The 12,116-nt window shown below is 49.0% G+C and overlaps 1 protein-coding gene across 1 annotated transcript in view; it reads right to left on the reverse strand.

Annotated features, from left to right (window-relative positions):
* Nucleotides 1-261: 261 nt before the first annotated feature.
* MAP2K6 (mitogen-activated protein kinase kinase 6) overlaps nucleotides 262-12,116 on the reverse strand; it is a 50,957-nt gene continuing 39,102 nt past the window's right edge. The window contains exon 12 of the mRNA XM_056505998.1: nucleotides 262-9,796. Within this exon, the coding sequence (XP_056361973.1) occupies nucleotides 9,719-9,796 (78 nt within the window). The 3' untranslated portion in view covers nucleotides 262-9,718. The remainder of the gene's footprint in view (nucleotides 9,797-12,116) is intronic.

The raw sequence follows: 12,116 nt of genomic DNA on the forward strand, positions 1-12,116 counted from the left end.
GCCCTGTGCTGCCTTGAAGCAGCAGCCCCTGTGCCTGTGCTGCCCTCCTGCACCAGGGGCTGCCCTGGCTGGGAGAGGTTGTGTGAGGTGACAGGCTGTGAGCAGCACACAGCCCTGCAGAGGAAACCAGCAAAGCCTGAGACAACACAAACAAACACCAAGCAATTAAAAGAAGGATGGGAGATGTGGTCTGATGTACTTCTGCCAAGAAATAAATATTTTACGCTGTCTTTTTTTTTTTTTTTTTAAAAAAAAAAAAAAAAAAAAAAAAAAAAAAAAAAAAAAAAAGCACTTGCATTGTGTTTTTTTTTAATCTCAAAATGTTGGAGTTACTCCCTGCACCCCCCAAGCACAGCACGTGCTCACACACACACACACACACACACACACCTCACACCCTCTAATACACAGAATTCCAGCTTTGTAGAGCTACTGGATTGACTTTGAGACAAGTTTCTTGTGCACTTGGACAATTTACTTTGAGACAAGTTATTTGCAAGAAGGCAAAGTTCATGCATGGCTTTGACAGCTCCACTTTCTCATAAATGGTTTTTGAAAAGCAGAAAGCAAGTGAGGGCCAAAGCTCCATTTAGAGTTCACCTCGGATGCCTGAAAAGCATTTATACCCACATCCTTCTGAGGTCCCTGCTTTATGAACTCCTAATCAATTCCACATTCTGCTACCCAACGTTTCTTATACGTTGGGGAAAGAAAACAAACCAGAAAAGCAGCGTGAGCTGTCTGAAAACAGCTGCACCAGGGCTTGAGTCACCCTCCCTGGCAGGGTTTAACTGTGGGGATGTGGCACTTGGGGACATGGGTTAGTGGTGGCCTTGGCAGTGCTGAGTTCTTGGTTGGACTCGATGATTTTAAAGGTTTTTCCACCCTCAATGACTCTGTGGTTCTCTGATTCTATTATTCTTTATCAGAAGCACCTTTCCAAGGGGAGAAAGGGAATAAAAAGAACAAAACCTGATGGGTTTTGTGCCCCCAGTCCTGATTCTCTCCCACACTTAAGGGATTCCCCTCAGCATCCCCTACAGAGCAAGAAGCTGCTCATGAACTGCTCCATTATTCCTGCAGGACACGTGTCCTCTGTCCCCAGAGGTGACACTTGGCTGTCCCCAACCCTGCCTTGGCCAATCCTGACCTCCCAGGGCTCCAGCAGAAAAAAAAACAAAAAACAAAACTCCATGGAAATCAGAGAAAAGCCTGGCACAAGCCCTGGAAAAACCCAACTTGTCACCAACCAGGTTTTAATTTTCAGGTGGAAAGTGTTTTTTTCTCAGAATTCAGGGTGATTTTAATGATGTGACACAGAGCATTTTATCAGCTAAACTGAACCCTGGTGCTACTCAATCCCCTCTCAAAGGAACAACTGAAACCCAGCTTTGCTTCCCCACTGAAAACATCAAAGTGAGCAGGTTTCTTCAGAAGCCCCCAAGGTGTTAAAACTCAAAAAAATACAATTTTAAAAAACAAGATTCCTTATCCCCATCCCTAATTCTAGAGCAAAGCAGGACACTAAAAGAAAAAAAAAAAAAAAAAAAAAAAAAGAATAATCTAAGTTGCTATAAATAAAATTTCAAATGATAATTAGCTGTCTGCTGCCATCCCAGCTGTTAGGGGATACCAGGGATTCCACATGGCTCGGGGGCAGGCTGGGAAATACCTTCAGCACCTCTTGGATAGTACCAGAAAGGGATAAATAATAAATAAGAACATGAGAAAGAATCATCAGCCTTCCACAGGGATGGAGAAGCAGAGACTTTCACAGTTGAGAAACCAAATGATGTTACTGTAAAGAAAAATCCTAAAAATAAAATAAAATAAAATAACATAATAAAATAAAATAAAATAAAATAAAATAAAATAAAATAAAATAAAATAAAATAAAATAAAATAAAATAAAATAAGGACTTGCATTACAGCAGGTTGGGAAGTCTTCTCCTTCCTAACATGTTCATGTGCCTTCTTCAACACCAGACACCACTGGGAACTGGCTGCTTTTCCATTTGTTTTGCTCCTATTTTGGTGTTTGGGGTGTTTTTTCTTAGCCAGAACTATGTAGAAATATCCTTGCTACAGATTTCCCACCACCTCAAGAAAAAGCAAACTTCACACCTTAAGGCAGAAAGTCTGGAAATCCCATCTATTGATCCTGAACATGGATCTCTGCCAACAAAACTGTAATTCCTTAAATTGAAGATTTTGGATAATTTTAGAGAGTTGTTTCTTTCTTTTTTTTTTTTTTTTTTTTTCCTATTTTACTCCAACACATTTCCAGCTTACAAGAAGCTCCATTTAGCAGCTTCTTCTCATTGTATTGCTATTAAAAAATGCAGAATTCCAGCTATTTGGGATGTTGTGACTATTTCCAGCAGCCCCTGGCACAGGGACAGCTCTCACCAAGCACAAACCACTGGATTCACCAAAATAAAAACAGAGCCCTGGAAATCCACTTTACACATGGATTTTAAAAGGAATATTCAGGGCCAAATCCTGGCTTGGGGGATCTTGGATTGCCAGCAGCCCCCCAGAAGGCACAGTCCATGTTTGTAGGTGTTCATGCAGAACTTGTGGCTAAATTTGGGCTAAAATGGATGGAGAGCTCTGCAGCTGTACCTGGATTTGGGAAAATTTGATCCTGGCTCAACAGCTCTGACAAGAGACTGGGATTTGTCTTTAAACACACCTTTTTTGGCTTTTTCCAGGCACTTCATCCACATTTCTTCACCCTGGCTGTGCAAATCAAGGACACCTGGCCCTTCCTGACTTGTCTCAGTATCCATCCTGAACAATAAAAAAAACCCATAAAAATGCTGAAGGCTTTTGGGTGTTCTGGGACACTCTGAGATGCCTGAATGTTCTCTCCTAGAGGGACAAATCCCAAGGTATGGCAGAATCCAACACCTCCACCCCACAATTCCTGGGGAAACTGTGTCTCTGTGAGTTTTTGGAGGCCATGGATACTCCAGGCTGCTCTTCCAGCCTCCAGACATTGGCCCCTCTCACTGGAGCATTTATCTCCATCCACCTCCTGGAATGGTTTGGTGTGTCAGGTCACATCTTCTGGAAAGATCATGGTCTGCTCTCTTTATTTCCTCAAAAACAATCATTATCTAGGGGCAAAACCAGACTGAATGAAAGCCTGAATTATTCCTGGAAGATAAAACCAAGCAGCAGCTTTCCTGATCAGTTCAGGAATACTTGGGGTGTGTTTAGTCTTTATTCAAAAATTACACCACTCCACATTTCCTGGATTTAGCTAAGCCCAAAAGTGAAAGTAACAGATCAAAATACCCTGAAATAAAACTTCTAGGAAGGGTTTTCAGGTCTGGCTAAAAGCAGATAGCTTTGGAAATAGCTGATGGATCTGTTGAGATTTCCATCTCCACTTCCAAGCTTTTCCCCCTTATCCCCACAGGACCCCACGAGCTGGATGCTCTCCCTATCCCTGGAAATCCAGGAGCCTCTCAAGGAAGAGATTTTGGCCCATCCTGGCTGCTGCCTGGGCAGCTCCAGCATTCCCAAAATTTCCAGTGGGATGGCAGCAAGCAAAGGGACAAGTTCTTGCTGGGGCTGGAGATTGGAGAATTCCCAGCTGTGGGATTTGGGAGCAGGGAACTGGAGAAATTTTTAAAAACAAGATTCCTTATCCCTATCCCTAGTTCTAGAGCAAACCAGGACAAAGCAGGCAGCTCCTTCCTCTCCCAAAGCACTCCCTGGACAGCTGGCTGCCAGTAAAACCCCAGACATGGCAACAGGGAAGGTGCCTGGGGTGTCAGGTGTCCCAAAAGCTCTGCAGCATCCCAGTGCTGCTCTGAAGGAGCCACATCACAACCATTCAGCCCCAGCTGCTCCCTCCTCCTGCTGGCCTCAAAATTGGGTATTTCCAGCATGAAGCTGCCCTAAAAGTTTTCCCTCTTCTGTCCCAGCCTCTCCCAGGCTTTTCCCACCATTTAAAGCCATGCAGCAGCAGCAGCAGCCTTGGGCCACCTGCAGGTTTTTCCCCATGGGTTTCTTCTGGGTTTTAGATTTTGCAGTGAGACCCTCTGCCCACAAATGTGGAAGATGTGGGGAGGGCAAGGGCAGCCAGGCTGTGCCCTGGGGGCACCTGTGGCTGTTCTGCCTCTCTTGCTGCTGCAGACCCTCCCTGGCAGGGTGGACTGCCACCAGCTGCCTATCAGAGCACTCATTTTGTCCCTGTGCCATTAAATCCACCCTTGAAGTTCACTGCACTCTCAGAGTCCTTTTCACTGATCTTTGTGCCTGCAGCACTGGCAGCAGCAGCTCCTGGCTTTATTATTATTTATTTATTCTTTTTATTATTTATTATTCATCTGCAAACACCTCAAACCTGAGATGCAGCTTCTTCTGGCCCTATTGATTAACAAAAGCCACTGGTTCTATGGAGTGGGGTTATGTGAAGGAGCAGAGTCCTCTCAGCCTTTAACAGAGCTGCCACTCCTCAGTCAGAGTGCAGGGGTGAATCCCCCAGCTCTGCAGAGCACAAATCTCACATTCTCCATCTGCTCCAGCAAAGGCTGAGCTGAAACATTAACGAGGAGATCTGATCCCTTCTCACCAGAAACAATCTGGGTTTTACAGCCCAGGCAGAGGCCAGAGGAGCAGGCAGAGCTCTGGGATCCATCCTCTGCTGCTGGTTAAGGGCTTCAAGGAAACAAGGAACCTGGGGGGAGGACAGGGAGTGTAAAACGTGGACATCTGGTGTGCTCTGTGTGTTCTGCCCAGAGCAGAGAGGAGCCTGCTCTAACATCAACAACCAGAACATGGCAATAAAGATTAATGAGCAAAACTTGCCATTTGATGTCTAATCCGTGGGGATTTGGGATCATTAATCTTTATTAGTGTGTAATAACTGTTTAGACACTAAGGACAGATTCTCAGCTGGACAAAACTGGCCTTATTCCAGCCAAGCCAGTGGAGCAGTGCCAGTTTACACCCTCCATGACCCCAGCTCTACATGAGACCCAGCCCATCTGTAGGAATCACATCACTGACAGTATTTCCCCAACAGCAGGGGCACAGAAGTGAAGGCAGCTATTTGTCTTTCCCTGTATCCCAAAAAAGAGAGCTGCATGTGTCCAGGAAGCTCAACAATAGACATGTCAATAAACACGAGGAAATTCAATGGAAAAGCAACAGCAACAAAAGGAACCCCAAGGAGCAGGGAAGTGGATGGCTGCAGAGGCAAGACTACAAGATCTGGTTTGGCAGGAGAGTAACTAAGAGGGATCTTTGGCATGTGAAAGAGTGAAAGCACCAAGACAGGCTCCCAGAGTTCCTCTAACAGGAACAAGATGGAAGGGAAAAAAAAAAAAAAAAAAGCAGGAGCATCTTGGCTGGCTTTTCTGAGAGAGGAGTTTGGGGTTGTTTTGAATAAAAAAGATTTCTTAAACACAGGAGCTGGTGGGAACCTTGTCTGAGCTACACCAGACCAGGCACTGAAGCAATGCTGAGCTGACCAAGCAGGATTTCCTCTTCCAGAGCGTGCAGGGAAGGAGGGAATTGTGCAGGGACACACCTGGCTGGCAGCAAGCATGGAGAAATCCCAGCTGAGGCTGTGCCTGCAGGGCTCTGCCCTCAGCCCCTGCCCACCAGGACAAGGTGCAGCAGCACCTGCTCAACAGCAGGGAGATGAACTGAGATTTTTTTACAGATTTTTCCAAGTAGGGACCCACCAACAGCTTCCTGCATCACACACCTGCCTCCAGAAATGAAGTTCCACCCCTTTAACAAGTCAGAGTTGCCTCTTTCTCACCAGTAAACTCAACAGAAGTCAGGGAAAAGCACAGAAGTACAGTACAGAGATATCTGTGTCAAGGTCTGTACACCTGGAAGAACTCCAGGAAAGATGGGCATTGCACCCAGTGCAGCAGCATGAACCTGCTGTTTAAAAACAGGAACCAGAAATGCCCTCCAACTCCTCTTTCAGATTTAAGGGTCCACAGGGCTCTTGGGGACCCAGAAAACTCCTTTCCTGCCAGTGACACTTCAGAGCTCCAGCAAGGGCAAGGCTCCAGCATGCTGGGGATGCAGGATCTGGGGATGGGCAGCACACCTGGGGATCCCTGGGGATGGGCTGTGCCTCTGATCAGCTGTGGCAGGCTGGGGAGGCTCCCCCTGCCCTGCAAAGCCACCCACAGCTGCTCCAGCAGCTCTGCTCTCTCTCTGCTCCCTGGATTTGGGGTTCTTTCAAGTTGATGGCATTTGACACCTGCTTCTCTAAGAATCCCAAGGCCTGTGCTGTGTGAACACACAAAACCTTTGTGGAGGACACCCCTAAGCCTCAGGAAAGGCACCCCTAAGGCTGTCAGGAAAGGTTTCATGTCCCAGAACCTGTGTCTGTCCCTGTGCTCGTGTTCTGGCCAAGCCAAGATCTGAGCAGCAACCAAAGGCTTCTCATCCTCACAGTCCAACAGCAGAGGGAAGAGCCTGACTCCTCCTGCAGCCCAGCAGGGCTCTGAGGCACACAGCACACCCTGGCTCTCCTCCCTCAGCTGGAGCCACCCAGCTCAGGCTTCTCTCTGAGAAACTGCAGGGTCAGGCCAAGCTTTGTGCCCACGAGGGGTGCAGGGACAGCCCAGCCCTGGGCATCTCCCACAGCACCTGCCAGCCTCCTGCTCACACAGCTCCACACTTACCCTGGCCTGACTCAAACCACTTTAAAAGGAACAAAGTCATGGGGAAGGAGCAGGGAAGGGATTTGCTGCTTGTCCTGTTGTAATGTCATTAGGACAAAGGGATTAGAGCAGAAAGCATAACAGCAAGCCCTGTGTGGAGGCACAGAGGAATCCTTTTAGAGGGTTACTAGCTGCAGACAACACTGCCATTAATTCTCCATTGGAAAACGCTGGTGACATTAATATCTGCTATTAATACTGAGCTTTGACAGTATCTCATAAATTCAACCTGTCAATTACAATGGCACTGAAATGAAGGTGCTCTGAGGTCAAGGAGATGCAGTGTCCAAATGAGACTTATATTGCAGGGGAAAAGCAGCAAAAACAATCTTTAACAAAAGCATCAGATCCATATGTAGGAAAACCAAAGGGTGGTTTTAAATGTCATGTTTTTCAAAGTGAGAATTGATGCTGGAACCGAGTCCATAAACTGGCTGGCTGGACTTTCAGCTGCAGCTGAGGACAATCAATCAAAACAGCTCTGTGACTCTGAGAAAGTGAGAGAGAGAAAACACACACACACACACCATGGAATATGAGAGGGCAGATCATGAGCCATGTGAGGCCTCTTAAAATTACACTGTGAAGTAAAACATCCTGGTGTTTCATCTGCCACAAAATGTAACCTGAAAGGTTCCCCTGGGCAGGGAGTGGGGTTTGGAGCTGCTCCTTCCCGAGGCTGGGCAGGCTCCTGGGACAGGCTGAGCAAGGGGAGCCTCCTCCCCAGAGCCTGCTGTGAATCTCCCCTGGCTGCTACAAGCCCCCTGTGAGCCCCTGCTCTGCAGATGAGGGCACAGGGAGAGACAAACCCCGAGGAAAGCTCCCCTGTGTGTGTCACTGCCAGCCCCAGGCTCCCAGCCAGCCCCTGGCACTGACAGTGACAGTGACAGCGACAGCCCAGGCACTGGTGGTGACTTTGTGCGCCTCTTGCAAGGGTTGGCACATCCCCAGCACCCAGAGCCTGCTCTGAACACTGCCCTGCCCAGCAGCCCCTCCAGGGACAGCCTCCCAAAACCCACTGACTGCTCCAACCTGCACCAGCAGAGCTGGAGCTGCTAACCTGGCAGAGCAGGGGCAGTGACATCTGCACAGGCTGTGACATCTGCACAGGCTGTGACATCTGTACAGGTTCAGTGACATCTGCACAGGTTCAGTGACATTCTGCACACGTTCAGCATTGCAGAGCAGGGGCAGTGACATCTGCACAGGTTCAGTGACACCCTGCACAGGTTCAGTGACACCCTGCACAGGTTCAGCACTGCAGAGCAGGGGGCAGTGACACCCTGCACAGGTTCAGTGACACCCTGCACAAGTTCAGTGACACCCTGCACAGGTTCAGCACTGCAGAGCAGGGGTGTTCCTGGGGTTTCTGGCTCTGAGGGCTGTGCCAAGCAGGGTGGGGATGGAAGCACATGCAGGGCACGAGGCACTTGTGCAGCTCCCCAGAATGCACAGGCAGGCCCCGTCCCAGGGTGGGGGAAGCAGCCAGGGGCAGCAGCAGAGCAGCTCATGGCCAGGCCAGGCATCTGGGCAGGTGTGCCTCAAACCAGGATTAACATGGAGCCAGCAGAGCTCAGCAACACTCACAGTGCCCCTGCTCCTGCCAGGGACAGAACCATCTCCAGCTCCTCTCCCAGCCCTGGACCCAGCCAGCAGCAAGGAGCTCCTGGTCAGGGTGGGCTGTGGTGTCTGTGTGTGCTTTCCCAGGCTGCAGCTCCCACCTGCAGCCCATGGCTGCCTGCACACCCAGCTGGGGATGGACACAGCCCAGCACAGGCTCCTGGCTGCCTGCACACAGCCCAACATGGGCCAGCATGGGCTCCTGGCTGCCTGCACACCCAGCTGGGGATGGACACAGCCCAGCATGGGCCAGCATGGGCTCCTGGCTGCCTGCACACCCAGCTGGGGATGGACACAGCCCAGCTGGGGCTCCTGGCAGCGCTGGCACTGCCACACTCTGCAGGCAAGCACAGAGGGATTGCTGCCAGTGCAGTGCCACCAGCCCTGCAAACCAACTCCCAACCAGCCCATTGTCATGGGTGTCAGGCTGTGATCCTGCCCCATCCCAAGAAGGAGAGGAGCTCCCTCAGAGCCCAGAGCAGCTCATCCCCAGCCCAAGGAGCCTCGGGCACTGCAGCGCTGCTGGGCAGGGGCACTGACCAGGGCAGCCTCCTCCTCCTTGTGCAACTTCTCTGACACCCTCCTTCCCTCTGGGCCTTTTGTCCCAGACTGCTCCCAGCAATTCCCACCTCCTCCAGCAGAGCAGGGCTGTGGGACAGGCTGGCCCAGCCTCAGAGCAGGGTGTCTGGACAAGAGTGACCACAGGGAACACTGGGGCATCCCCCTGACCCAGCTCGAGCAGCTGAGCTGCAAGTCTTGCTCATCAGTTCCATTAAATATATTCCACAACAGAGACACTTCTGCTCTCCTCTCTCCTCTCTTCAGACACCTTTTCCCCAGCAAAGCCCTACAAGTGCTGCTTGCTGTGGCCTCATTTTGCATCATCATCGTCATCACCACGCACTCATCCTCATATAAAACAGAAATCTATTCCATCAAGCACTTAACATAAATATTAAAATAATGGAAGGGACAAAATATAAATCTACATACAACTTCATGACTACCATAGCACCTATTACCATGACAAAGCAAATTCTGGTTCAAGGGGAAGGGAAGGGGGATGAGGAGCAAGTTAGGAAGAGGAACTTCGACTGTCATTAAATATGTAAATCACTCTTTCCAAAAAGATTTTTTTTTGTTGTTTTGTTTTTGTTTTAAGGTTACCAACCTTATTAAAATTCATTCCACTAACCAGCTCGTTCTATGTCACTATGGATACCAAAGAACCCTTTAAAAAAACTCGGGCGAGGCGGGGGTTTCTCAGAATCAAAACAAAACAAAACAAAAGAGGCGACTTTCTGTTGGTGCTTCCAAGACAAGTCCTGCCACGTGCCCCTCCCCTGCACCCACCAGTCCACAGAAGGGCAATTCTTTTACAAGTCCAGTTCTCAGTCTCCCAGGATGAGCTTGACAAAAGAGGCGACGTCTGTCTCTTTGGATTCGTGCAGGGTGAAGAAAGGATGTTGCTGGGAAAGCAAAGAGAGAAAAACCAGCTAAGTTTATTATTCACCACCCTGAGCAAAAAGCTTTACAGACAATTCCTGTAGACAGTGAGGGAGGTTTTCTCCTTAGCATCATAATATTGGGTTTTTACAGCTGAGGCAAGTTGGGAGCACAGGGGCTGCTCCATGAAATTGTGGATTCCTGGATTCCCCTAAACCCTGCCCTGGCTGGGAGGGCTGAGCTGGGCAGCTCTGGAGGCAAGGGGAAGGTGTAGAAAACTCTCTCCTCTTCCCCATAACCCCCAGAGCATGGTCACCATCCCACAGCTGCAGCTGGAGCAGGGAGAGCTTTGCTGACTGCAGTGCTTTCCCTGCTCTATCTGTGTATTTACCCTCTGGTGACTCCTGAGTCTCAGCTCTTCCCTGAACAGCAGGAGTGGCTCCTGCAGCCCAGCCACCACACAGGAAAACCATCCCCACTTGTGTGTCTAACCACTTCATCCTGACCCACGTGGGGAGACTGAAAACCCTGCCAGAAAACCCTGCCAACACTGCAGCACCAAGGGAAAAATACAGGCAAGGAGAAAAAACACACCCAAACCCCCTGACAGCAACAAAACACCCTCTCCAGCAGGACCAGCAATTCAGCTTGGTTGGTTCAGCAACACACCAAGCTGAGATCCCACCTGAAAACCCCCAAAACCCTGCTTGACACCCACTGTCCTGGCAGATAATTGGATTTATTTGTATGGAGGGTGTCAGAGAACCAAAAGGAGCCAGGGCTCTTCTGCAGAGCTCACAGGGATCTCTGCTCTGCACAAGGGTTTGATTTCCAACCCTCTCAAGTCAGATTTTTAAAAACAATTTGGGGTTTCCAGGGTTTTTGCAAGCTGCCCCTCACCTCAGTCCCTGAGCACTGGCTGTTTCAATGATCTTTAATGGCACTGGACAAGTGCAGGGAGAAGAAGAGCAAAGAAAAGAGATTTTTCAAGGTGGGTTTGAGTGGAAAGTCACCCAGGGAATAAGACAAGGCAGCTCTGAGTGGCTGGGAAGCGATCCAAAGACACACCAGTAAGGAAGAGGAAGCACAATTATGTGGGAAACAGGGCTGGAATGGGCTGAGGCAAAGATCCAGGCAGAACTGAAGGTCTGCCTAGGTCAGACAGTCACAGCAACTGCAGTGTCCTGGAAAACTCTGAGGTGACCCCAGTGTCTCATTCTTGTCCCTGCTGTCACATCCCACCCCACAGGCTGGGAACACCCCAAAATGTGCTGGGGTGGCAGCAATGCCCCAGCCCTGTGCCCAGGGAAGCCAAGCCCTGTGCAAGGCTGGGCTGGCACAGAGGGATGTGCAGACCACCACTCCTGCAGCACTTTCACACTCCACTTCACCTGGGGAAGTGGGTTTTAAATGGAATTAAGCAGCCCCTATCAGCTTTCCTGATGCTCAAGATAGCACAGAGTCATTTTTTCCATGAGAAACCTCAATTCCACAGGAAAGCAAGGCAGCAGTCTTGGTCTGAATGACAAGTCCAATCCAGCACCACAACTTAATGTCATAAGAGAGAGGAAAAAACCCCAACAAAACAGCAACCCTCAGCCACAGGACCTCACAACATCCATGTCAGCCATAAAATACCACAGCACTGAGATACTCTGCAGGGGTGATCCAAGAAGCTAATTCAATAGAAATGCACTCCCTTGCCAATGGGTATTAATGCTGCAGCAGACAGAGCTGCTTCACTGAACCTTTTTTGATAAAAGGCCATTTGGCAAAGTTCAGAAATTTGCTTAAAATATACAGATGGATTTATTCAATGATATAACCACCTCCCCCCCCACCCCAAAAAAAAAGGCAAAAACCAAAGAAATTTTTTTTTTAAAAGCCATAAATCTCAGGCCTCTCTTTGTTTGAAACCAGTCTAGGGGCAAGCTGTGTATCAATCACATCTATTTATAGTTTAATTGCATTACAGGGCCCAGCACCAAATGTCATGGAATTATTCACTGCTTACAGCTCTGGGTCATGGATTTCCAGCATGACTTGCAGGTAAAAACCACCTTAAACCTGGCACCTCTCACCTGTGATGGAAGGTGTGAGGTGGTGATGGGTCTGACCCTCTGGTGGCAGAATGAATATCCCAAAAATTGTGGGGTAGGGAACACCAGTGCTTAAAGAAATCCTGCAGCAGTTCCCACCCTTAATCCAGGTGATTTTGAGACTGGACAGGGGTGAGGATGCAGAGTCAGGATTTTCAGAAATAACAAATAACACCTTCCTGCCTTTAGAAAGCTGTGAATTGTGTGAGAGTAAAAAAGGATTAAATGTCTGCAGGAGTGGAAC

The sequence above is a fragment of the Oenanthe melanoleuca genome, chromosome 18 (assembly GCF_029582105.1).
Source record: "Oenanthe melanoleuca isolate GR-GAL-2019-014 chromosome 18, OMel1.0, whole genome shotgun sequence".
Classification (NCBI taxonomy): Eukaryota; Metazoa; Chordata; class Aves; order Passeriformes; family Muscicapidae; genus Oenanthe; species Oenanthe melanoleuca.